General features: G+C 42.0%; 1 protein-coding gene across 2 annotated transcripts; it reads right to left on the bottom strand.

The window, feature by feature from the left end:
• Positions 1 to 278: 278 nt before the first annotated feature.
• Positions 279 to 22,051, bottom strand: FBXO25 (F-box protein 25). 2 transcript variants are annotated; one of them, XM_026033890.1, is made up of 11 exons: positions 22,002 to 22,051; positions 20,906 to 21,049; positions 16,668 to 16,783; positions 15,502 to 15,551; positions 14,758 to 14,850; positions 12,257 to 12,350; positions 11,374 to 11,558; positions 9,612 to 9,794; positions 8,716 to 8,859; positions 4,518 to 4,544; positions 279 to 1,279 (listed from the first exon to the last, which is right to left on the bottom strand). In XM_026033890.1, the coding sequence occupies exons 2-11, from the start codon at positions 21,040 to 21,042 to the stop codon at positions 1,190 to 1,192; spliced, it is 1,119 nt and encodes a 372-aa protein (XP_025889675.1). In that variant the 5' UTR covers positions 21,043 to 21,049; positions 22,002 to 22,051; the 3' UTR covers positions 279 to 1,189. The 2 variants fall into 2 exon arrangements, with proteins under 2 accessions (XP_025889675.1, XP_025889676.1); XM_026033891.1 differs by lacking the exon at positions 4,518 to 4,544.
• Between the last annotated feature and the right edge of the window lie 2,597 nt (positions 22,052 to 24,648).

The raw sequence follows: 24,648 nt of genomic DNA, 5'->3' as shown, positions 1-24,648 counted from the left end.
ATTACAAAGAAGAGTTTACAGAAAAATATCGTGTTACAAAATGCAAGTGGATTCATCTCTATGCAAGAGACATTTCTAGGAATGATAAAAACATGATTTATTACACTGTATACAGAGCTAGATTCAAAACAAGGCAGTGCAGAAGATAGCACATTATTTATTTTTTCGGTAAATTACAATATTAAGTCTCATTGACAAAATCAAAACCCCACAAATTTTTCCTAAATCTGCCTAAGCCTCACAATTACTTTCATTTCACAGAATAGAAGACAGCTTCCTGGAGAATTTATTATCCGACTGCCCAGCTCAGACCAACTTCTGGGGTTTCCCAAAGCTCACAGCAACTTGTCAGGTTAGAATGTCCCTTGGCAGCATTAATGCATTGCCACTGGAGCAGCCTAGAAACAAGCAACTCAATTTTTGTTAAATTGCTGTAACACCTCCTATTTAGGAGATGCATTAGTTCAACATTAAACAGAGTATAAATGAAGGTTTTGCTACTGTCAGAAAAATCCATTATTTTGCAGCAGCCCCATATCTGACCCTTGGATTATGACCTATTGTAGCACATCCTATATATGTCATTTAATAAAGTCCTTATAAGAAAAATAAATATTTTTGCATAATGTATGTACAAATATTGGCTTACTTCATTTATAGGTTCAATGACAGATAGCCACAGCTATATTTATCCTCTAGATCTATGATTAGTGCCACCTTGGTAATTCAGACATTATGAGTCCAAGACAATTCCAGGCTAGTCTTCATAATGGTACAAATTATATGGAAGTGCCTTGAAAACCAAGGCTTCAAGAAAGAAGAAAGGACTAACAGAAAATTCCTTTGGTCCCTGTAAGAATAGCTTAAGTCTTCCACATAGTTTTAACCAGCTATTAAGGCAGTGAAAGAATGGATTTCAAGTTGAGATTAAAATAGTCTTCCTTGGACTCAGAAGTCATCCACTGCAGGTCTTTCCTAGCGAGGTTTTGCTCTGCTTTAGCACGTGTCCCTCTCCTCAGCTGTTTTCTGAGCAACATCCACACAGAATAAGCCTGTCCAATAATAACCCAACATAACTTGAAACCACAACAAAACATAACACTTAATATATTGCACAAAAAGCATAACGTATCCTGCCCAGCTCTTCACGAGAGCGGCCACGAAGAGCAGCACGCGCCTAGCGGACGTCTCAGAACTTGAAGAGATCAATGAAGTGCTGAGGAGACACCGGCATGAGACACGTGTCGGGATCACTGGCAGTGCAGGGGTGTCCCGTGTCCTGCAAGATGAAAGGGGAAAGATGTAAGTTCCCTTTTCAGAGCCATGCTCCCTCCTCTCCCCATCCCCGGTAAAACAAAACAACAGGCACATGCAAGGGCATCCACTATAGCAACCTAGTGAGCTCACCCTCCCCCAACCTGCATTTCTCAAACCCTGATGGGTCAAGATACGATTTTTCTCAAGAGCTCTAACTGAAGAGGTTTCGTAGGCAGGGGAAGCTGGTCATTTTCTTGCCATCTGAAGCTGTCTCCCAACACAACCTTCGAAGTGGAAGGATCCATTTCCTACAAATGTCTTGTCTAAAACAGTTGAGAAATGGGTGTCTAAGAGCAAAAGCCTTGTTAAACCTGAACTGACTTTGCCCAACACAAACCCCAAATCAACTTGGCCTTCAGAAGGAAAGGCCACAGACACCTCCCCAAAAGCTCCTTTCAAGCCCACACCAGGAGAGCTCCAGGCGGCTCTGCTGGGCACCCTCCTGACCATCCTCCTCCTCCTCCTCCTCCGTAGCCCTTTTCCAGCTGCAGCTCTTGCCTCCATGCAGCAGTCTGCAGCCCAGCGAGCTAGGGCTGCACTGACACCACGCACAGAGGAGGGAACTGCCTCGGTTACTGTCACTGACAGGACACATCCTGGCATCGTTTTAGCAAGGGTCTCATTTAGCAGAGATTACTGGGGGGTGAAGTCTGTAAAATGAGTACAGTAGGAACATTAATTCATCTGTCCCTCATTCCTCACAGTTTAACTTCCTTTTGGTTCATTAGAGCTACAGCAACATCCTCAGGAAGGCACTCTGTACAGCTAACACCATCAGAGAAAGAATATAAAAAAATCCCCTTTTGTTCTACTCTCCTTATTCCATTAACAGTACAGGGAACCCATTAACAGCATTAATAACTCCAGGACCACAATTCACTGTAATCATTGAGTTGCAAACAGCAGTAGGACCCACTAGCAGAAGGTGTCAGCCCTGTTTTTGCCCTCCCAGAGCCCGGCACGAAGCAGCAGCGAGAAGCAGCTCTTCTCCTGCACTGCACAACCAACAAGCAGCAGTCGGGGCAAAACAAGCTCAAAGGCATGAATTGCAACGTGGAAATGTCTGCAGACAAACCCCTTGGCGCTCACTGACTCTAAGTTTCATGTAGCTCCTTTGGCTCATGGCAAGTAAAATAAGTAAAAAGGCTTCCACAACACAAATCAAGTCTGCAGCTTTTACTTTAATATTACAGAAACTTGAACTCAGCACAAGAGCCAGACTATTCATCAAGCTCATGTTATAATGCAAAGTTATACGTTAATGGACTCTCTCCACTGGAGGAAAACGCTGCAGTTTTAATGTGAAGGTCCCACATAGTTCACTGGAGAAGTGGACTGTCTTGAACAATATGATGTTCAACGTAATGAGCTCAACCTGTCCTTCCTACATTTCAAGGGGCTTCTGTCTTTTCCTACTAGTGCTGATGGACTAATTTATCACATAGGGAAAGCAAGCCAGAACACAGATCACAGCCCACTGCAGTCTTCGTTTCTTTTGCTTCCCCATGAGAGGAAGTTATATGCAATATTATACAGTTAATAGAAGGACAGAGCCTATACGTGGAACTTCTGACTCTGAAACTCAGGTGAGGAAGGTCCTGTGAAGATGTCTCCCTCCCTTCCCATCTTTATAACATGTTAGCTCAAACTTGTATTCTAGACATTGTTCAGCTTTTCAAATGGAATTTCTTATTCCATTTGAAACAGAATACAGTTAGAAGGTGTGCTTTTCATCAGCCTATTGATGACAATACAAAAGTATCGTGCAATCCAAACGCCTCATCCTCCCCGTTTTCGATTATCACCTAAGAACCAGGTGTTAATGACAAACAGGTAAAAGAAAACTGAAAAAAAAAAAAAAAAAAAGGCAACTCCAGACAAATCAGACAGCAAGTGGTGCTGCCAAAGCAAAATATATGCAAGGAAAGAACAGGCAAAAGACCAGAAGTGCTGACCAGCACCTTCACCTTGAGGTGACATCTGCAAGGGAGAGACTCAGTGGCAGAAACACATGCTCTCAAAGTACTTGCTAACGGTACCACCTTCTCTCCCCATGGCCATGCGTTTCATTTCCCAGTTGCCAGGAAAAACAGCAGAGTTCGGATGCAGGGAAAGCAGCTGGGGTTTCCACTCGTCCTTTACTGCTTATTTATGCTCATAATTGTAAATGCACCCTTTGGCTTTAGTCTGTAATATGCTGTATGCTTTACTCTGCACTGATCACTTCTCAAAGCTCTGCTCTGTCAGGAAGCACAGCTCTGATTTGAGCATAAAGAGCAGTGTTAAATTTAATGAACCTTTTCCTCCAAGAAAGAACGCTCAAGGCTACCTGATTTCTCTTGCTTCTTAATAGAACTTCCGATTCATATCACTTTTCTTCCCATTGAATTGCGCTTTCCATTGATTAAAGTTTCACTAAATTTAACACTGCTCTTTATGCTCAAATCAGATTTCTTTCAATAAGTCTACTTGAAACTAAAGCCATAATTTGTTTTAATTAACAAAAGAATTCACCATGAAAAGCATTTGCTGACAAATTGTTTTCCTTCTCAAATTATCCTAACTGCCAATGATGTTCCCGTCACATCCCTGGAGCTACAGTCCTTTACTGGGTAGTTATTCATATAAACTCCTCACTCAGAAAAGGCTGCAACTGCCTCCCCTCCATCCTGATCCCTCCCCAGCCATATGGGGTTTGTTTGGGAGTCCTGTCAGAGCTAATCATTCATAAGCCTAAGCGTGATTTAAGTATTCCAAGTGCAGTAAAATTCATTTTATTACCCTTGAATAAAACAAGCTCTTCGACATCCATGGTATTGTTTTCCGATTTAAGTGCTAAATTAAATACATCAGGGAGCACAGAAACAGCTTCAAATGCTCAGCACAGGGAAAGCTCTTCCTTGGTGAATCTAATTTCACTGACACCTGCACCTATTTTCGTAAGATGATGAATTACGATCCTTAGTTCAAATAGCATTAAACAAAGGGAAAATACTTCAATAATAACAAAAAGATGAAGAGGAACTAAGATGGAAATTCACCACTACCTTATCTGAATGGGTTACTGGGAACACACTATTTCTGCTGCTAAACTGATAGGAACAAAATGCCTATTAGGTGACTAGAGGTGAACAGCTCGTTCAGTCTGGCATTACAGAGCAATCAGCAGCGAAAGCAGAGATGAGACACACACGAAATACCTTGAGTAGCAAAGCAAGGTGGTAGTCCTTTGAGACCAGGAAGGAGGGAGCAGCAAGGAGAGCCGTAAAGCAAAAGAAGCAGAGTTAGGGTTTGCTGGACCGTGCCACACAGAACGAGTCTTTTACAGAGCATTTTGTGTGAGGTGCTTCTCGCAGAAAGCCAGTCGGTTGGGAAACCAGAACCATCATGGGCTCTGCTGAGACTGAAACCAAGTGTGGACCATATCACATGGGTTAAACAAGTATCTCATTACATAAACTCCCAGATTGTGACAGAAAATGCATTTCAACTATTTTCTATATCCATCTCAGGTAATTGATATATTATTCAGTTAGCCAAGCACGAGAAAACAGAAGAATTGCCCACAAAGGTAATGCTGGCTAGTAGAAGAGTTAGGAAAAGCACCATATAAACAAGCATCATCAGTTAACAACATTAGATGTCATTCTTTTTACATTTCAAATAAATTATATATTTGGCTCACTTACAGTGTGGACAAATCCCTTAAAAAAAGCCTCTTCTCAAAAACAAAGGTCATCTGATACGGAGAATTCTGCGTACAGTCATTCCTTTTTTCATAGAGGAGGATACAAGCTAGCTGATTTATCACTGTAGTTCCTATGATGAATTTAGCAATCTCCTTTTTACTTTATTTAGTATTACTGTGGTCAGAAGTTTTAAACACAATCAACAACCTTAAATGTTGCTTGGACCTAGAGGTCCCTTCCAACCTTGAATATTCTGTGATTCTGTTTCAAGATCTGAAGAGTTTTGGTATAACTTTTAACAAGCAAGATTGCTATAACATACTGAAGAGGTGAAAAATCGTTTCCCCGCTTCAGCTGTTGGCCAATTCATTTTCTTTTTCTGCGAGTCTGTCTTTAAAAGGACAGAATGCAGAACCGAAAGGATTTCTTGGGTCATTGAATCTGGCCCTCTCATCACTGGCAGCTACATCATATTATCTGTTTCATAAACAACAAAAATTCTTCTTATAACGAGTGAAGTCTGTGCTTTGTGGCTGTTCCAGGACCTTGCTGCTTTGATTCTTGGAAACTCTTAATTCCCAGCACAAGTCTGCCTGTAGGTAGTTTATACAACCTATCTGCATGCAGAATAGCCCTCAGCTTAAATAACTCTTCTCTAGTCACACATTTCATTATTCCTTCCCTGTCTTAGAAGAACTTAGGAAGAGCAGTCATGTTCCTGCGTGGCTTTAAATTAAAAGAAATTAATGATTCTATGATTCTAACCTCTGTTAGTCTCCCTCACGCCCTGATCAGTACTTTCTTCCTCTGTTTTCTTTCTGATGTTTTGCTTTGTTCTTTAGCATGAAGACAAGCAAGTGCAATCCCCCAAATAAGTGAGCCTGGTTTTTGAAGTGCTTTTGAATATGCTTGAAAAACAGCCAGCTCTTAAATGCGCTAAAAAATGAAGTTTACATGTTAGACTATTTCATACTATTTCAAGAATCTAGTGTTTCAATTTGGTTCAAGATTTAGCCACTTGCTTCATTTCTCTGTAAAATATCTGTGAAGTTAAAGGAATCTAAAAAAAAAAAAACACCCGTAAAGTACCACTGAACATACAGAAGAAAAAAGGCTTCAGCAGAGAACTATACACACATACAACCATGTCCACCACTCATTTCCTTTAATAATCTGTTTAATCAAATACCTTATGTAAGTTTATAATGAACAGCCAAAATTTGATGTGTTTCCTTCTGCTTAAGGCAGGAATTAAGACTTAGCATGGAATTTCACTAGCGCTGATAAAGTCCCCTGTGCTATTTCTCCTTATTAAAAAGCTTGAGACAATATATATACAGATAACTGAAAAAGCAGAACTACTTTTTTCCCCACCAAGACCTCAGTACGACTAGCACTACTTTACGTTGCTCTGCCAGGGTACCCGGTGAAATTGTTTTTCAGATCTTTGACTGGTCATTCAGCATCTGTGCCAATCAGTGAGCTGGCTGGTGCAAAAAATCAGTTTTTCTAGCACAGCCTATTTCATCCCGATCAAATATTTACTTTAAAACCAAAATACCATTTAGTTCTGAGACCTGGCACTGCAGATTCATACAAAAACCTGCCCAGAAGGGGGCTCAGAAGATCTCCAGTCCATCCTTCTGCTCCAAGCAGGGCCAGCTATTACTTCAATCCATCCTGTTCGGAGCTTTATCTGGTGAATCCTTGAAAATCATGGAAGACAGAGACTGCAGAGCCTCCGCCACCACAGGGTTCCCTTGACAGCCGATCCTAGTGGTTAGAACGTCTCCCTCACACCCCATCCGAGCTTCTTGTTTCAACTTCTGCCTGTTGCCTCCTGCCTACCAGCTGATCAGAGCTCCAAGCATCCCGACTCCACCTCGGGCTCCTCCTTGCAGCCCTGTGGGCAGGCCATGAGGCCCCCTGATGGAGGCTCCCCTCCAGCTCCCCTCACAAGGCAGGCGCTGCTGCCAAACGGCCATTTTGCCCTCCCCTGAACGCACTCCAGTTTAACGTCTTGCTCGCAGTGGGGAACCCCGGCTGTGGTACCCTAGAGGCGGCCAAGTGAGTGCCCAGCGAAGGGGGACAACCACTTCTCAATGGACTGGCTCTGGATGGCTCCAGGACACACTGCTAGTTCACTCAGGGGCTCTTCAGCAGAGCTCCTCCCAGGCCTGTGTTGCCTGCAACTCCTCCTTGTCAAGGACTTTGGATTTATCCTCATTTGTGCAGTTCCCACCAACCCCGTCCTCCAGCCTGTCTAGATCCTTCTCCTTGCAGCTGGGCCCTCAAGGGTACCAAATACTCCCTCCAACACAGCATTACCCACAGGCTTGATTAGAGTGAGCTCTGGTGCCTCCTCCAGGCCACTGACACGTTGAACACTGCCTTTCAAAAACTATTATTCCTTACACTGCAACGGCCACACTTTATCACAATTAAGGCAAGAGCAGAATGAGAGAATACGCACTGCAAAAGGGCTTATTCCTTTACACAGCAAAGCCTTAGCACACAAGGCTCACATAAGAGAAACTTGCCCACTCCCAGCATGCAAAATGAGTGCTTACCTTTCAAATTACTGTTTTCAAAGAGGGGAAAAAATACCCTGAATAATAGACAACATTTTATAAGGCTTATTTCACTGTAATGAACAGTTCTTAGTCATTCTTGACGTGGGTTCTTGAGCAAGTGCCCAGGGTTTTTGAAGGAGAAACCAACTACCTGCTTTCCCTTCTATTAATTTAATGCTAAAAAAAATACCCCGATATGTGGAAGAGCTCCTGTGATAAAGTTATTCTAGTATAAAATAATGTAATTCAGGACCACGCTATTTCCATGAAGGCTAGCTTTTCCTGCTAAAGATCTTAGGTTTTTAGAAGAAAAAGAAAAGAGCCTCACATTGGCATTGCTGGCTTGATGTAGTTAAATCACAGAAAGCAGGTAGAAGAACAAAGTCATTTCTGCAACCAGAAAGATTGTTTTTTCAAGATTTCTCTAACCTTTCTTGTTAGATTTTCCACTCACTATTACTGATATCTGGTCTTTGAAATTTGAAATAAAATAAATCTGACAAGAAGGCTAGATTAGGGTACAACCAAAGAAAAAGAGGACTATGAGTTTACATGAATATTAAAGGAGATATTGCCCTACAGAAATAAAAAAAATCATGTTGTAAGATAGAATATGCTTCACAGAAGAACATTAAAATAAACATAAAATACATTTGAGAAATTTCACATGTTCTTCCACAATTTCACACAAACGTCTAACATGAGAGAAACAGCCTACAAAATACATACAATTTTATATCCATGTGTAGAAATGACACTTAAGTTTTCAGTAGAAATGTCTATCGATTGTCATGTGACCATTAGAAAAGAGATTTCATAGGACAGCTAATCTTATCTGAGTTCCTTAAAACTGTGCAATATTAAAGAGACAAGATGACAAACAGTAGCACCACTTTCAATGGTGTAATATTCCTTGCAATTCTAAATATTAATGTTATCAGGTAAAAAGAGAAATATGCTAAACAAACCTGGGATACTGGTTTTATTAGGAAGTTTCATATATTATTTAAGCTTGCATTTTAGTTGTACAACCACATTTTACATAAAATCCTAAATGATACCCTAGTATTTTTCCCTTTCAAGTAATCATCAGCAGCTGATTGAGCACTAATTTCTAATTATTTCAAAGCTCTTACCTTCCAAAACAGAATGCTACAGTGCCGACAGAAATGCAAAGTGTCTCCATACTGTTCCTTTATTGGATAATACTTCTGAAGTGCAAAGTACATCAGCTTCCAGTCAATGTGACCTTTTTCTGATAGAATCAAATGCCTACAAAACTGGATATAAACAGTTAAAGATGTAGTCCAATCAGCAAATGACTGAAAAATCACAGGCAGTTAAACTGAAGTTTTATCACCAGAACTCTTTGAAATCAATGGTCTGACAAGTATTCATCTCTAAATAAGAGCAATAGAGACCCAGACAGAAAAAGCTAAATTAAAAATTGAGGAATGCAGATCTCAAGAAAAACAGGCCATATACAGCTGATCCAACTCCACTGTCTTTATTTTGATCATAGTCAATGCTAACTATTAACGAAAACAATGCTAACTATATAATAATGTTTTGAATAATAATTCATTTTACACTTTTTAAAAAAATCTGGAATTAGATAAAAATGATCAAATACTACAATCAGCATTTTTTTCTGTTAAGGTAGTAACCATGGCTTTAGATAATGCTTGGTCTTTCCATTCAAAAGAGTATACTTTTACCTTTTCAGAAGCACAGAAATAAATGACTAATATACTTCTTGAGCCCCAGTTTGCAAATCAACTGCAGCTGATACACAGCAGCTACTTCTAAACCAGCTTAATACATGGACAAAATTTACAGAGTTTGAAGTTATAAAATACCGCATTCCACTACGTGTGGATTTATCCTAATACATTGGAGGATTTTTGATTTTTTCATACAGAAGAAGGCTGCCACATTCTGTCCCATTTTTATCTTGAAGAAGGTTCATACTTCATTATTTGCATACAGCACAGATAAGAGAAAGATTTACATAAGTGATAAAGCTGATTACCTGTTTTTCAGCAAAGTGGTACTGGCAGAGTTTTTTCCACAATTGTCTGTCTTCACTAAGCATATACAAAGTTGGGGTCACTTGACCTAAAGTAATAATGTCCCAGCCATCAGAAAACCTGTATAAGATGTTATTCAGCATATGCAGAGGTAGATCAGTAAGTGTAAGGCCATTGTTGACTTGCTGGGAAAAAAAAAAAAAAGAAAAAAAAAGACTTGATAAGACTTGACAAGATAAGGTAGAAGAGCTTTTTTTCTTTAAAAGCAGCTGACATTTCAGTTTAGATTGTACGTAAGCACTGAATAATATCTGTTTTAGTGATTCTGTGATTATTTGGCTGCCATTTTTTCTGTAAGAGATGCTGTTAAGAGCTTAGATGACCTACAGGTATAGAAAGAGATAATGAATATAGCTTTGCAACCTGCATCTTTCTCAGTGCTAAAATAAAACTAAGATAAAAATATTAAATTCTTCTTTAAAATTTGAAATAACCTATGGTCTTGAAAACAAAAAAAAACTCTGAAGAACTAAAATGTTTTTATCTCTGCTTTCAGAGAAGTGTGCCAAAACCCTAACTGTAACTTATTCAACTATAAATAATCACTTTTTAGTTTTATTATAACTTATAGGATAATAGTTTCTCAATTTTAATTCCAAACAGTGGAAGTATACTGCACAAAATATAGGACTGATAAGTACAAGCACACAATGAAAGTATTATCAAGGTAATAAAGTAGAATCATTTCTCAATCTGAAAGACAGTTACAAAAGCTGAGGACAGCAACACATGACAAATCAGCACTTCTGCAGGGGTGATGAATCAGAGCACTGAGAAGGTTTTCAATAGGAACATACACTTCCCCCCCTGTAGCTCACGGGAGCCATGCAGTAAACTGACATTAAATCTCACAGTGGAATGAAACAAGTGCTGCAACTAGTTTCTCAAAATTGTATATATGGTTGTTTGGTATATAAAAAAAAATCACTAAGATCGGGTTTCCAGTTTCTTCTTTTCTATTCCAAAATTAGCTGTTCTACTCAGACACCCAGCAAGAACAATTTCAGAATTTCACAGCTGAAAGTAAACAGACAAAACAGCTTCATCACTTTATTGGAAGCAGTGACTTGCAGCAGCATTTCCTCCTCCAGGACTACCCCAGTCAGGTTAGAAGCCTTAAAAAGCTCTGCTCATCTTCAGACATTTCCATAGAGCAGCCTGGAGCAACGCATACCATATGTTTTAAAGAAAGTTGTATGATTACAGACCAGATGCTGAAGTCATCAGCTTTTTTTTCTCCTCCCCACAAAAAGCAACTTGGCTAATAAAAAGCTGTAAAATTGGCACTTTGAATAGCTTACTTACATTTACTTGCATGTTCCTGGTCTACATCTAATTTTTTTTTTTTCCATTTTTCTATTTCCTTATTAATAGAACAACTACCTTGATAGAGATGAAAAATGTAAAATAAACTTGAAACTTTTTTTGAAACTTTTGTAATAAACTTGCATCTTAAAAACCTCTGCCAGAAGGGAGTATAGCAGTATAGGCACTGTAGCAATCCTCATTGGAAAAGGACTATTAAAATATTTTAAAAATTGATTCAAATTTTAATCTCGTTAATTCCACATTTCTTCTCCAAAAATATGGAAATCAAGCCATGTTTTAAATGTATTTGAAATTTTGTTCATTTACAAATCAGAAACCAGTTTCTAACATACTCCTCTCCCCTCATTAGTCTGGTAGCATGATTTAACAACACACCTTGTTCATCTGAAGGTTTTTTAGCTGTTGTTGCCACAAAAGGATAGTTTCTAGTCGGCAAATCCAGATATTGATGTTCCCGATCAAAACAGATTTTCCTACTCCCCTAATGAGTATACAGAGAGTAGAACTAAGATCCTGCAGAAGATCTTTGATTAGTCGTGGATTATATTGGTCTTCCAGGACTAGAAAATAAAACAAAACAATTTCAGTTTCTAATACAGCTAACCCAAGCTAAACAACATTATTTTCTCTGAACTAATTAGGCAGCATCACTGTGTGTGTGTACTGCCCTAATCCCCACAATGATATTCATTAATGCTCTTCCCTAAGTGCAAGATCGATAATTAACATAATTTCAAAAGCTAGATCTGTGCTGTTATGCATTTAATAAGTTGCTATTCAGCATCATGTTTGAGAGTCTCTGCTCATAGCTGACAGTATTGCATCTCCACTTAGTGTGGTTACCAGACTAAACAGTTCGTCAACATTATTATATAATAGATTTTGCATGCAAAAAGCAATTACATACTTTTACATTTTGCTACATTATGCAAATAGAAAAATAATCAGATTAATCTTATTACAGTTGTTTCATCTAAGTTTTTATATTTTGTGGAGTAAGATTAATAGCATTCAGTATCTTCTGAATACAACTGTTGCCACATGACTTCGCAAATCTATTTCCGACATGATTCAATAATCAAAAGAAAACCATTTATTAAAATTGGATGTCTAGCATTAGACCTTTCACTAATACACTATTATTTGTCTAACAATGTAAACAGAAAAAGACAACTAACATGCCCACCACCATACCAAGAAAACATCTAAACACAGCAATAAAATCTGAGCGAGCAGATGACAAAACCTTGGGTCTTACCCTTCCGCACAATTTTGTCCAAAACGTTGAAGTAGTTCTTCTGTGCTGCACCACTTAGTGAAGTTAACTGGGACTTTGCAATTAACTGCAAAAGCTGGATAAAGAATTAAAACTTCGAGCAATAGTAAAAGATGATTTCATGCACAAACACATTACATATAACACATACTGCAAATACCGAGTCATTGCCTACGGTCACCTGCAGTACTACCATTGTATCTCCTTCAAGTGGAACTACTGAGGTAAGGAAATGGAACAGGACAAATGCCCAAACTGAGCATTCCCACTGGCATTTCATGACCAAGCTGTGAAGTGATGTACATTTTCAAAACACTGTGCAAGTATTGGCTTCATCTACGTGGCAGAGCACATGGCCGCCAACCTTTTCCAGCTGTGTTGGTCAAAATGGATTTTTGGTTTATGAATTTGTCAGTGGTTGAAGGTTGCTCTCAACCCTACCTCTTTTTTTCTGTTAGGAAGCATGAAAAACCTGGAGCTATTCATCCCTCCAATCTCTCTGCTCTATACAGTGCTAATCAATCCCCTGCTTCCCGATCTGCTTTGCAGCTTGAAAAAATCTGTTTTGTTTTGTATTTATTTTTCCCCCCTTTTGATAGTTCACCTCCCTTTTCTGTCTCAGCTTTTCATTCTTTCACTTCCCTCTGAATAACCCATTGTTCTCAAGTATCCACCTGAAAACACAATACCACATAAAAAGCCAAATTACAGACTTGTACCAGCAATTTAATATTCACAATTTCTGGTTTTGAAGTGGCAGAGCTGATGCCCCAGCTCCTAATGATGCCAGGAGATGCTTTTTCCTCCTCCGTTACACATTATTTCACATTTACTGGTATTTGTTTTTACTCGCTGCTGTAGTGCCACTCCTACTGTGACAAGACAATGACGCAAATTAGGCAACTTCTCTGCTAGAATCTCTCAAGTATCTTTGGAATTAGAACTGCTGTATACAATATCAAGATCGCAAGACAAACACTCACAAGATGGAAAATACAATACTGCAGATATATCCAAGTACAGCTTGTTGCTTGCTCCCTTAAAATAGAAAAATCAAATAAAAACAGTAATTCCACAATATATCATCACACTGATGCCAGCAGTGACCTTCAGAAAACAACCTGTAACAGCACTATGTCCTTCCAGAGGGGCTATGGAGAGTTACAGCAAGAATAGGTCTTCATCACGGAGCTGGAATAAGTCTTTACAATATGGTTTAACAAAAGGAAAAAAAAAAGTATTTCCACAGCTTTTCTTCAAACTTGCAGCAGAAAGCAAATAGTTCCCCCAACTCCATCTGAAGTTCAACATCCCATTCAGTTCAGCATTAATCGTTAACCCCAACCAGCAACCTGGAAACCAGGCTTTACAAGGCTGGTCAACATGGGCTTTCACTCCACGGCCCAATACCAGTGCTGAAATGCTGGTTTAACTAAGTGTTTTGCGTCTCCTGTCTCTCAACACAGCCCAACCACTACCTCATTTGAGAGCAGCCTCGCCACAGAGCTGAGCTGCAGTCCTGGGGACACCTCCTGTTTCCAGCTCCTTCATGAAGCAGGACACAGACTACAGGGGCTACCTAGAGCCTGGACACCAAACACGTCAGGCTGAAGTCAGGTAGCTCCCACAACAGGCAACCGGGCCTAAGCAGCTGCTCAGGCACCTCCAAAGTTAAGGCATGACACTACACAGCTCCAAAGAAAGGGCAGGCAGCTGCAGGAAACAGGCAGGCACCACTACAGACCGGCACTGACAGGTTCTTCTCACCTTATACACTATTAAGAAAACCAAGACCTAGCCCATAGAAACTAGCTGATATAGTGGAAAGGCGACTTGCCAAGAAGGAAAAACCGTGACATTAAAACAGAGTTATTCCTATACACTTCATGTTACCACGTTACGTATGAAAGACAACTCGAAATAAAACTTAGGACTTTCCATTTTTTTCAGTCTTCCATTTTTGTCTTCCTTCTAAGGAAAGTTAGAGGTAAATGCCTACATATCTTGTCAGAGATGTGTTACACAAATAAAAGGAGTGCAGTGAGTCACACAACTGTTTTAACAAGTGCTGTTGAATATTTACACATCCAAGTATTTTGGAAAATGCTATTTTAAGTGTATTTAAGATGTACTACATTTTGCTATTTTTGGTTGCATAGGAATCATTTTGTCTTTAAAGAGAGTTCATCACCCCAAAGATGAGCAACTGAAACCACCACCCATGTTTGCCTATAAATACATCAGAACAGAGCACTGCCTATACCATCCTTTTCAGGCTAATCTCTCACGATGTAATATAAGCAATTTTCCAAGAAAAAAAATACTCAGTGTAATAGAAAAGTCCAGTTATTTCATGCAGTAGGAAATAAAATTACATAAAACAGGACATTTATGCAGTTGCAAGCCACCAGCTGTTCAGTGCTGAACTTATGTAGATATATGACCAAATGCATTTTTGAGATGCACATACAGATGAGACTTACTTTGACCACGTAATTGAATCTTCTGATGTCCTGAACTGCACTTGAAAAATCCAAGCGATTGAAAGCTTCTCCCAAAGTGCAATAGCCATGTCTCTAAAAGGAAGAATAAGCACATTTTAAACAGAAAGAAAGAAGGATAAAATTGGCAAAAGCAGCTCAACAATTGTGGAGACTTGCATTCAGGAAAGCACTCTGGCATGCAAGTGAAGTACATGCCTATCACGTGCCCTGGAAGTGTAATGCAGCTGGACTGAAAACTCTTGTAAAACAGATGAAAACACAGAAGATATATTTAGAACTAACAAGTATCTAAGCACTATTCACTTGATGCAAGGCCTTTGAATTTGTACAAATCTGTACAGATGCCTGTAATCACTGGCATCTGAATGTCTGGATATTTTATCCCGTTTTTACACGGCTGCATTGCTGCTGCTGTCCTGGGGCTGCCGTGTTCTTTGTTCATTTCAGCATAAGGTTTAAGTTGACATAAGACACGCAGCAGCCTGAGCTTACAACTATAAGCATTCACTGAGTCGATTTATGCAAGAATTTATGTTCACACTTAGGGTAAAAGAGGGCCATTTGCTCCTGGAATAGGACTAGTGGTTTAATATCTGGAGTTGGCTCAACATCTGGAGTTTATTTTCTGTGTTAGACATTTAAGTACAAAATAGCATTGCCTTTTGGTGCTTTGGCACAGGTGTCATGAGGAGAAAACGAAAGTATGCAGCATGCAGGACTTACTTCTCTGGTACTCTCCTTATGAACATAAATCCATTTTTCACAATAAAAACCTAAAATAAAAAATAAACATTTTCAACTTCCACTTCAGATGATGTTTGCTATAAATTGAGTGAAGAAAACATACCATCCTCAAACTATTGCACAAAAGTATTAGAACAGTTTACATGAAGGAATTTTACAAAGTCTTGCAAGAATGATTTCAAATTTTCAGGAGATACGTACTCAAAAACTGCACTAAGGAAAAGTAAAATAAATCTGTAAATCAGACACTTGGAAATTGGCCGCTGTAATACAATTTCTTGACTACGTACCAAAAGCAATCAATTTCTCACAAATCTCCTGATTCTTTTCAGTCAAAAAGACTCCCCAGTATTTAACACGGAAGGGAATGGAGATGAGTAATGTTTTTATTCCTCAAGACTGTGCATTTCTAGCTCATTTTCTTTTGTAAAGGTGGATGAGCCACATCCAGCCATTACAAACATTTTGTGGGTGCTGCAGAGAAGTCAACTATGCAAGACTAACAAAAGCAGATAGGCAGATCTCACGTTCATAACTGTCTGCGTATGTCAGCAAATGAAAGTGTTCTTACATATAAGCACTCAATTTTGCTAATTAGCAACATTTTTCAAGCCCAATCAAGAAGCCTGCAGCCTTCTTCAAGAGCATCCCTGTTACAGTTTTGGAGGGGAGAAATATGTAAAATCAACAATATTAGAAACTCCAAAAGCAGTTTGGAAAGTATCTTTTTAAAATAAATATCAATATATACTAACAGAAACCACTGGCATTATCACAAAGATATTCTGAGCTAACTTCAAGGCTGCTTGAATAATCAGAATTTGAGTTAAGCCAAAATAAAACTGTGTAAAGAAAAGCTTCCACAAGCATCTGCAAAAACTTTGTCTACAAAACAAAGTAACAGGTTAGTATCAGAAGACGTCTGTTACATAGGTATAAACTCTTCAATGAGCTATCTTTGGATCTTTGAAAAAAATCACTTAACAGATGATCGATGCTATAATTAAGACATGCCACTTCTGTAATAATGTTGCACAGCAGAAGTGGACATAAATCAGATAACTCCTCCTTATATAAATGGTCAGTATATAAATATTTAGCACTGCTGAACCCAAGAAAATCTTCTAAAACAAATTAAAACAAACCTGACTGGCATTGTGAATTTGTGTTATTCCTACAGTGATCTTTTTTCCTTTTCTTAGTTGCAAATTCACAGTCCTCAGCATTATATATTTCTTCTTCATCATCATCAGTTAAGATGCTGAAATAAAAGCATTTAATTAAAATGACAGGAATTTAAGTATTTAAACATCATACAGCTTATAACTCCCTGCATTAAAAATATCTAGCAGGTGAAAAAAACATATTTTAGAAGATGTTCCTCTACCTGAAGGTCTATAGCAGTAACCATCTTAAGCGAGAAGCCAGCTTGTTCTTTTCTTCCAAGTGCTGTTCTTTCACTTTTTTGTCAAATTAGAGTATTTCTGTATTTTGTGTTTAAAGTCAGTCATCAGTGCCATTTAAGAAGGACTAATGAGGTCACGATCTTGGCTGAACAGTGGCTGTCTGCAAGTCTCATATATAAAGAAAAACACTATTTGAAAGGGACCAGGCCCTGTAAAACTCTGCAGCAATCTGCACTGAAAACCAATACAGAATTATTGCATACTTTACTAGATAGAAAGCTAACCAAGATAAAGGCATCTTTCTACTACTGTCAATGTATGGGCAAACAAAGAAATTTTAAGGGGCGGTGGGAATAAATGCATGATTATTTTAAATAAACACCCTAATCACTACAGCATACATAATTCAGGAGTTACTACGCTGTTTTACTAGTGATCTGGGCATCATGAACCTCACAATCCATCTGCCTTCTCTCACACGCAGGATCAACTATAGCTATTTACGAGTGACATCATAAGCATATAATTTGACACAGAGGATTATACAGACTTGCAATACAAAAACACTTTTGCTGTATAAACTGACCTTTCTAAAACTTGCAGAACACCTACTGTGCGATGTATATGCCTACAGCTTCATTAATTAAGGTTTTGCTTTCCATTTGTACAGCTAATTACAAGGAAAAGTAGTACAGATAAGAAGGGGTGTTCCTGTTTTTAGCACACAGATAAAGGGATCCATCTTCGCATGAAGGCAGCGGCCCTGTGCAGATAAGCACTGAGGCTACGAGGAACTGAAGCTTAACTCTAAGACTACTTGATTTCCCTATAGTTACTTAAGAAGAAAACTGTATATAACCCTTTCCCCCCACACACACTCGCTACTATTCATAAAAATATGAAATTTGCCAGGGAATTTACCACTGTGTCAGGTTAACTTCAGTTACTCTGGCCATGGCCGAATGTTTTCAAACACAGACAAGGCTGCATTCAAAAACTTGCATCGAGGCATTAGTTTGCATGTATCTATCTATCTATCTGTATATATATATATATAAGCAACATATAGCAATACTTATTGCTATTAGTTAATATGGTTAAAATATTCAGTCTTGAACAATCTTTTCAGAAGGATGACTACATGCCATACAAAAGCATTCAGAAAAATGCTGTATTCAGCATTTATGATACAATGCAATAAGAAAACTCAACCAACATATTCTGTTTCTTCTCAATTACCCAGTTCAAGCCCTGGAACATGCAGCTAAACTTCTGAACATCGACATCAACAGAAGGCAATATCTTCGTTACTGGACAAGATTTGACAATTCTGTCATTCTTCTCACTCAGATCAGGATAAAAGCAGAAATTGAGCGTCAATCAGCTACAGAACTTGAATTTCCCTCTATGCAACAAAGAAAAAGCATCCTCACTGCTCTGAGCCACAATACCCATACAACTTGCTTCAGTATAGCTTTTAAAGAATATTTTGGTGAACAGAGCATCTTATTTTGTTTCATTAAAATAGAAAACCTGGCGGAACGACAAGGCTGGTATTCATTGTCCTCCATTTATACAACAGCACATTCACAGAACGGTCAAACCAGGAAGCACACATGAAAATATTTACACAGTTTACTACATGCTTCCTCCACGATGAAGCTGTTCTGCATTTCACCCAGCCTCATTTTTATTCGGCATTATATCACACCACTATAGCCAAAGCAGAGCTGCCTGTTCAATAGAAAGATACTTGCTTCCCAGTGGCCTGGGATGACAGAGCAGAGCTAAGGAGCAAACCACAGTGTGTTGCTCTGCTGCAGCACGCAGCCCCGTGCTCATGGCACGGGCACCCATGCAGCAGCACAGGCTGCACGCAGAGGAGGCAGCCTGGCAGCAAAGCACCCAGGGATCCACGTGGACAAAACCTGGACACAGGCAGCCCGGGGCCCTTGCGCTGAGGTCAGTCAGTCTCATCCCGGGCTGGATTAACACAAGGGGAGCTCTCGGGCTGGAAGAAGCCATCAGCACTCTCTTTGGTGACTGAGACACCTCAAACGCACTACGGTGTCCTGCTCTTACCCCTTGCAAGGAGGGAGTTACACCAAGGCCAACAAAACTTTTACCAGGAGCCAAGAGAGGCTGTGGAGTCTCCATCCTTGGAGATGTACAAAACCCACCTGACTAAAGCCTTCTGAAACCTAATTTTGGCTGGCCCTGCTCCAAGGGGAAGCCTGGAGCAGCCGACCTCCTGAAGGCTTTCCAACTTAACCTATGATGCTGTGTAAATAAGCATCAAAGGCATAGAGCAAACAACTCATATTCAAAGTTCTCAGAATGTAGTAAAATTATTTCAAAGCAGTGAGTGCCATTGTGCCAAGATATATCAATTTAAATTCTGCAGTTTAATGTTTAAACGCTACGTATTTTTGACTGAATTGCCAGAAGCAGAGTGGAAGGGAAAGGTGCAGAACTGACATGCTGCAGTTTGGCTTCGGTTAGTAGGAGATGCATAGGATGCAGGTGTGGAACTGCAGGATCATCACAGATGAAGGTCACAGTGGTACCCGAGTTTGAGATTCTGAAAAGCTACCAAACCAGTTTAAGGAATTCAAGTCATGGACCACCCTAGACATCATGAGAACTTGTTTTCATGAGCAGCCCCTTCAAATTTGTCTAATGTCCTTATTTTAACCTTGAACTTCAAGATTCCGATCTCTTTCCAAAAATAGCTGGTTTAAATCCACCTCTGGAAAGACAACTCCGGGACTTAAAGGCTAAGAGGGAAAAAAAAGAAGTAATACAAAAACTTACTCTGTTCCCCGGAGAATAGATGAGCATACAACTAGGACCAGAAAAACAAAATCCTTGACAATTTGCACAAATATTTACAAAAGTGAGAATTGTTTGTCATACTTGCCAAGTTATATTCATTCAAGCAGCCTACAGAAATTAATGATTTAGTGCCTAACAAACGGGTACCAAAATTAAAATAGATTCTCATTTGTCAACTGCATCTGTAGGGATATACACAAAGAGGGAAGAATTTTTTTTCCCCACAGACATTTAAGTCAGCTTTTAATCTGGAAGCATACTGAAGAGCCTTCCAGGGAAATGCAGTCTTTCATTTTCAGAGTCCTAAGTATGGTCAGCAAATAAAGGGACTAACTAACATCAGCATCAGGGGAGCACAAAAACAAGAAGGGCATGAAGAAAACAGTAGTTCAAGAAAGGATCAATAACAGAAGAATTACTCACTGCTTGATTACTGACTTAAAATTGATTTTATATGTATAGAAAACAGATGTACGAATTCAGCAGGTCTTTGCTAGCAAGAAATTCCTTCTAAAGTACATCATTTACTGGACTTACACTGGGCTACCAAGAAGAACACGCAATGCCTCTTCTCATTACAAACATATCAAGCTGGAATTTATAATCAAGAATGCTACCCCTGAAAATTGCTTGTTGATGAAGAAACCAAGTAGGAAATTCCCTGGAGAAAGTCACTGACATGACATCAGTCTATATTACCTACCACAAGCATTGTTTTACTTTATTCTCTAAGACAATTCTGAGTCATTCTACAAGGGCATATATTGTCATATGCATTAGACAGTTAGCAAAATTCAACAGGCCTTTGGAACTTAAAAATATTACATTCATCCTTAAATAGTACATTTTTTTTGAATGCAATAAAGTTTGGCATCTAGTTTACCTAAAATAAACGACTCATGAAACAATTCTACAACAACAACAAGTAGTAAAGCTCTCTATACAGTTTAGCACGCGAGGTAAACAGACTCCAGAGAATCATCCTATTTGTCTAGTTAAATAAATCACATGGGTTTCTTTTTTTATGCTTCCTACATATGCCAACAAGACCATCTCCTACAATATTCCCAGTTTGAAAGCAAATTAAGCCAATCTGCCTTCTCATCCCCTCTCCCCCAAGCTGACCATCTCTTGGAGCTTACACAGCGTGGCTGATGTCACCGAGCTGACTGTTCCCATCCTCAAGCGCAGGGCTGAAGGGCTCACATCGTTTCCATCCATCTGCAGTTTTAACCCATCGCCATCCGGGGGATCTCCAGTCTTGGCCCAGAAATGGCATGGTGTCTCTAAAAGCAGCAGACAGATTGTTGGCATGGGATTTAATCACTGACAAATGCTGCACAGCACTTCGTCATTATTTCATTATTCAAGTGTTCTCTCCAAACTTAGAAGAAAGTTCTGGTTATACCCAGGAAAAGGGTCTCTAGAGCATTCTGCTAGGAAGCAAATTCAATGGCTTCCTACACACTTTGAACCTGTAACTTCTTTGTTGCCTCTTAAGCATTTGTCAAACCTCAGCAGGTTTTCTAGTTCTTTAGGAAACAAAGTGTCACAGCAACCCAGGAAATGGATGACACCAAAAACAACAGGGTCTATCACGTCTGAGTAGATTAAACAGGATAGATGACCAATCTTGAGATCTAACAACTGATTGTCTAGAGGTTAAGCAAGACCAAGTACATACTGCTCCTTCCATTTCCACTATAATAGCTCTAAATGAGATTCCACTAGAGCACTACATGGAATAGCACTACAATGGAATACAATGAATTCCCATGAAGGGAAGCCTCATTCTCCCAAATACTTTTTCCAGTTGGGTCACCTCCAGTTGAGCTATTAACTGGACACCCAGGACAAATGGAGGCTGCAATATGAAGTCAACTGTTCACTGTCCACCTACAGAGACATGAAGTCATCACAGATGCATCAGAGTTTGGCTACCCCTTTTGAAACAGAAACTCATTCTGACACACAGCAGCCTATGGATCCAGGATTCTCTCATCCTCACAGGAGCCTATGAATTTCAAGAAGGAAGTTTCACTCTACACTCAAAATGACTTGATCATATTTCAGAAGAATGGGGCTCTTCACCTTGCATCACACCCCCTTTTCCAGGAGTGGGGAGGAAAAAGCAAAAAACACTGAGGAAACAAGAGCCACCACCAAGAAGCACAGAAGAGGAGGGCTGTGTATGTCAGGGTTACCACAGTGTGAAGTTGCAGCAAGTGCTCTACTCACCCTTGCACTTCTTAAGGCAGCTCTGCTTTCACCGAGGCAGGGAACTCACTACAAAAGTAAAGCACCACTATAACAACATCCAGAACTGCAGCAATGCATCTTATAGCTCTGCCCCTTCAATGAGGAAGATTTGTCGGACACCTAGGAACGCAGTCTAGATGGAAACCACTCCTGCTGATCAGCATTGGGACTGCAGCCAACACCTTGGGAACAAGCAAGGTCCTTCCCATTCCCCCTAGCACTCCTACAGCATCCTCATCCCTTCCTTTACAAAACCCTTTCTTCAGCAGCTCTGTTTTCAAAAGAAATGGCCCCTTTGCAACTTGCACTGCAGGGAGGTGCTCCATCCTACAGGAGCTCACCCAGTCATCCCGCTCCATACATTTCTTCCCACCAAATGCCCACTTCACATCCAACCTCAAGCTTCACAGTATTACAAGCATCAGCTTCCCATCTACCCCCAATTCCAGCTGTTACTTCCCATGCAGCAGCCCAAGTGGTTCCGGCCCATCCAATTTTCACTTCCCCACACGGCACGTTCACCTGCTCACTCACCCCGCACGAACCTCCCACTCTGCGGGCTCCTTCCCTTCAATTTGTTGCTCTCCCAGTCCCTGCCTCCCCAAATCCTCCCCGCTCCTTGTGCCTGCAGCTGACGCTCCCAATCCCTATTCTTGTAGCCGAGCTCCCGGGCTCCCTTCTCCTCTCCCAATCCCTGTTCTTGTAGCCGAGCTCCCGGGCTCCCTTCCCCTCGCACCCACTCGTCCTTCACACCATCCTCCCATACGACTGGGCACCCGGTTGGCGCCCGGGGTACCCAACCTGCTCCACATCCAGACCAAGAGCTCAAGCCCCACAGGCCTCCACTATCCCCTCCCAAACCTCCTGCCCCAGCCCCATGCCACCTCAGGCCTCCTCTAGCCTGCACATGCACCCCACACCACCTGAAACCCCCCTCACCACCCTTGGCCCTCGCACCCAGCCCCAATTCAGTTCCCCAGCCCTTTCAGGCTCCCTGACCCCTCACACACCCCACACATCTGTTGATACCTGCCCCCCACCACCCCGACCCCTCAGGACCTCTCGGCACCTTCAACTCCTCTCCTCCACCTCTGCTCTGCTGCATCCTCCCCATGGAGCAGCCTACAGGCAGCCAGCCCGAGCGACTTCCACTTCCAAATAAGGCCCGTCAACCTGCCGCTCGCCCCACACGAACTTTGTACCCGGCTCCTTCCTGCAAGCTGCAGCTCTCCCAGCCCTCGCTCTGCCAAACGGCTGCAGCCCCACACGTGCCCCAGATCTCACAGCCACCCCACATGGTGACCCACTGACAGGTCTCACCTCTACCCCACACGGCCGCCCCACGCCGCTGCCTCTGAACACAGCCACGCTGCTCTGCCCCCCGGCCCTCATGCTGCCCCTGCCCCACCAGCACCACCCCGAGCCCAGCTCCCCACAGCCATTCAGGCCACCCCTGACTCCAGCCCCACCTGGCATTTGACCCCTCCACCTCTCACCACCCCGGCTCCTATTCCAGCCCCATACAGCAGCCTAAGCACAACCAGCCCACCTCCCACTTCCAAACAGGGTGGCTTAACCTGCCCATTTGCCCCAAGGGAACTTGGCACCTCTGCTGCTTTCCTGCCACCCGCTAATCCAAACCTTGCTGTGCCGAGGGGCTCGGCCTCCACCTGCACCCCGCATCACCCTGCGCCCCCCGCCCCACACTGCCTCTGATGCCCCCCAATTCGGCCTCTCACCCCCCCAGCCCCTCACAGCCATGCCAGGCCAGGTCCCGGCCTCTCCACCTCCTGCCTCCGCTGCTATTCCGGCCATTACTGCCCCTTGAGCAGCCTACTGGCAACCAGCCCGGGCGACTTTCACTTCCAAATAAGGCCCTCAACCTGCCGCTCGCCCCACCTGAACTTTGTACCCGGCTCCTTCCCTGCAACCTGCCGCTCCCCACACCCTGAGCGGCCCAGCAGCCCTGCTCCACGTGCGCCCCACAGGGCCCTGACCTCCCACTGCCTCACACCTGCCCCACACGGCCTCTGAAACCCCCTACACCTGCCCCAAACTGCCTCCAACCTCATCCCTACCAACTGCCATCACCCCCTCATCCTCTGACCTCCTCATTCTTCCCCACCACTGCCTCTGACCCCCCAAACTGCCTCTGACCCCCTCAGTCTCTGCCCCACACAGCCTCCAACCTCCGCACCCCCCACACCAGCCCCACACACACCCACAGACACCTCCATCCCGCTCACCGGCCCCACACTCCTCCGGACCCCCCATCCCTCACCCGAACTCCATAGTGCCTCAGACCCACAGCCATCACAGCCACCCCACACCGCTCCCGTGCCCCCATGCGGCCTTCCTCGACCCACACCGCCCCCGTGCCCCCCACGCGGCCCTGCTCGCCCCACACCGCCGCCCGTGCCCCCACGCGGCCCTGCTCGCCCCCAACCGCCGCCCGGGCCCCGCGCCTCCCCCCGCACCTGGCGGCCCGCACGGCGACGCGCGCTAGGCCCGGCCCGCGGCGCTATTGACGGAAGTAAGATCGCGCCGCGCTGGCCACGCCCCCCGGAGCCGCTCATTGGCCGCCGCGCGCGGCGCTTGTTGCTACCCGGCTGCGCGCTTCGCCATT

Source organism: Nothoprocta perdicaria, unplaced genomic scaffold, assembly GCF_003342845.1.
Source record: "Nothoprocta perdicaria isolate Ctin4 unplaced genomic scaffold, notPer1 scaffold_136, whole genome shotgun sequence".
NCBI classification, from domain to species: domain Eukaryota; kingdom Metazoa; phylum Chordata; class Aves; order Tinamiformes; family Tinamidae; genus Nothoprocta; species Nothoprocta perdicaria.
This window is presented reverse-complemented; position numbering and strand designations above follow the sequence as displayed.

Excerpts from the sequence above, each read along its gene's own strand:
- FBXO25 (XM_026033890.1), bottom strand. The coding sequence starts at position 21,042 with ATGCCATTTCTGGGCCAAGACTGGAGATCCCCCGGATGGCGATGGGTT. Across the intron at positions 9,795-11,373 it reads AAAACCTTCAGATGAACAAG|CAAGTCAACAATGGCCTTAC; the intron begins GTGTGTTGTTAA and ends TTTTTTTCCCAG. Across the intron at positions 8,860-9,611 it reads ACCACTTTGCTGAAAAACAG|TTTTGTAGGCATTTGATTCT; the intron begins GTAATCAGCTTT and ends GTTTATATCCAG.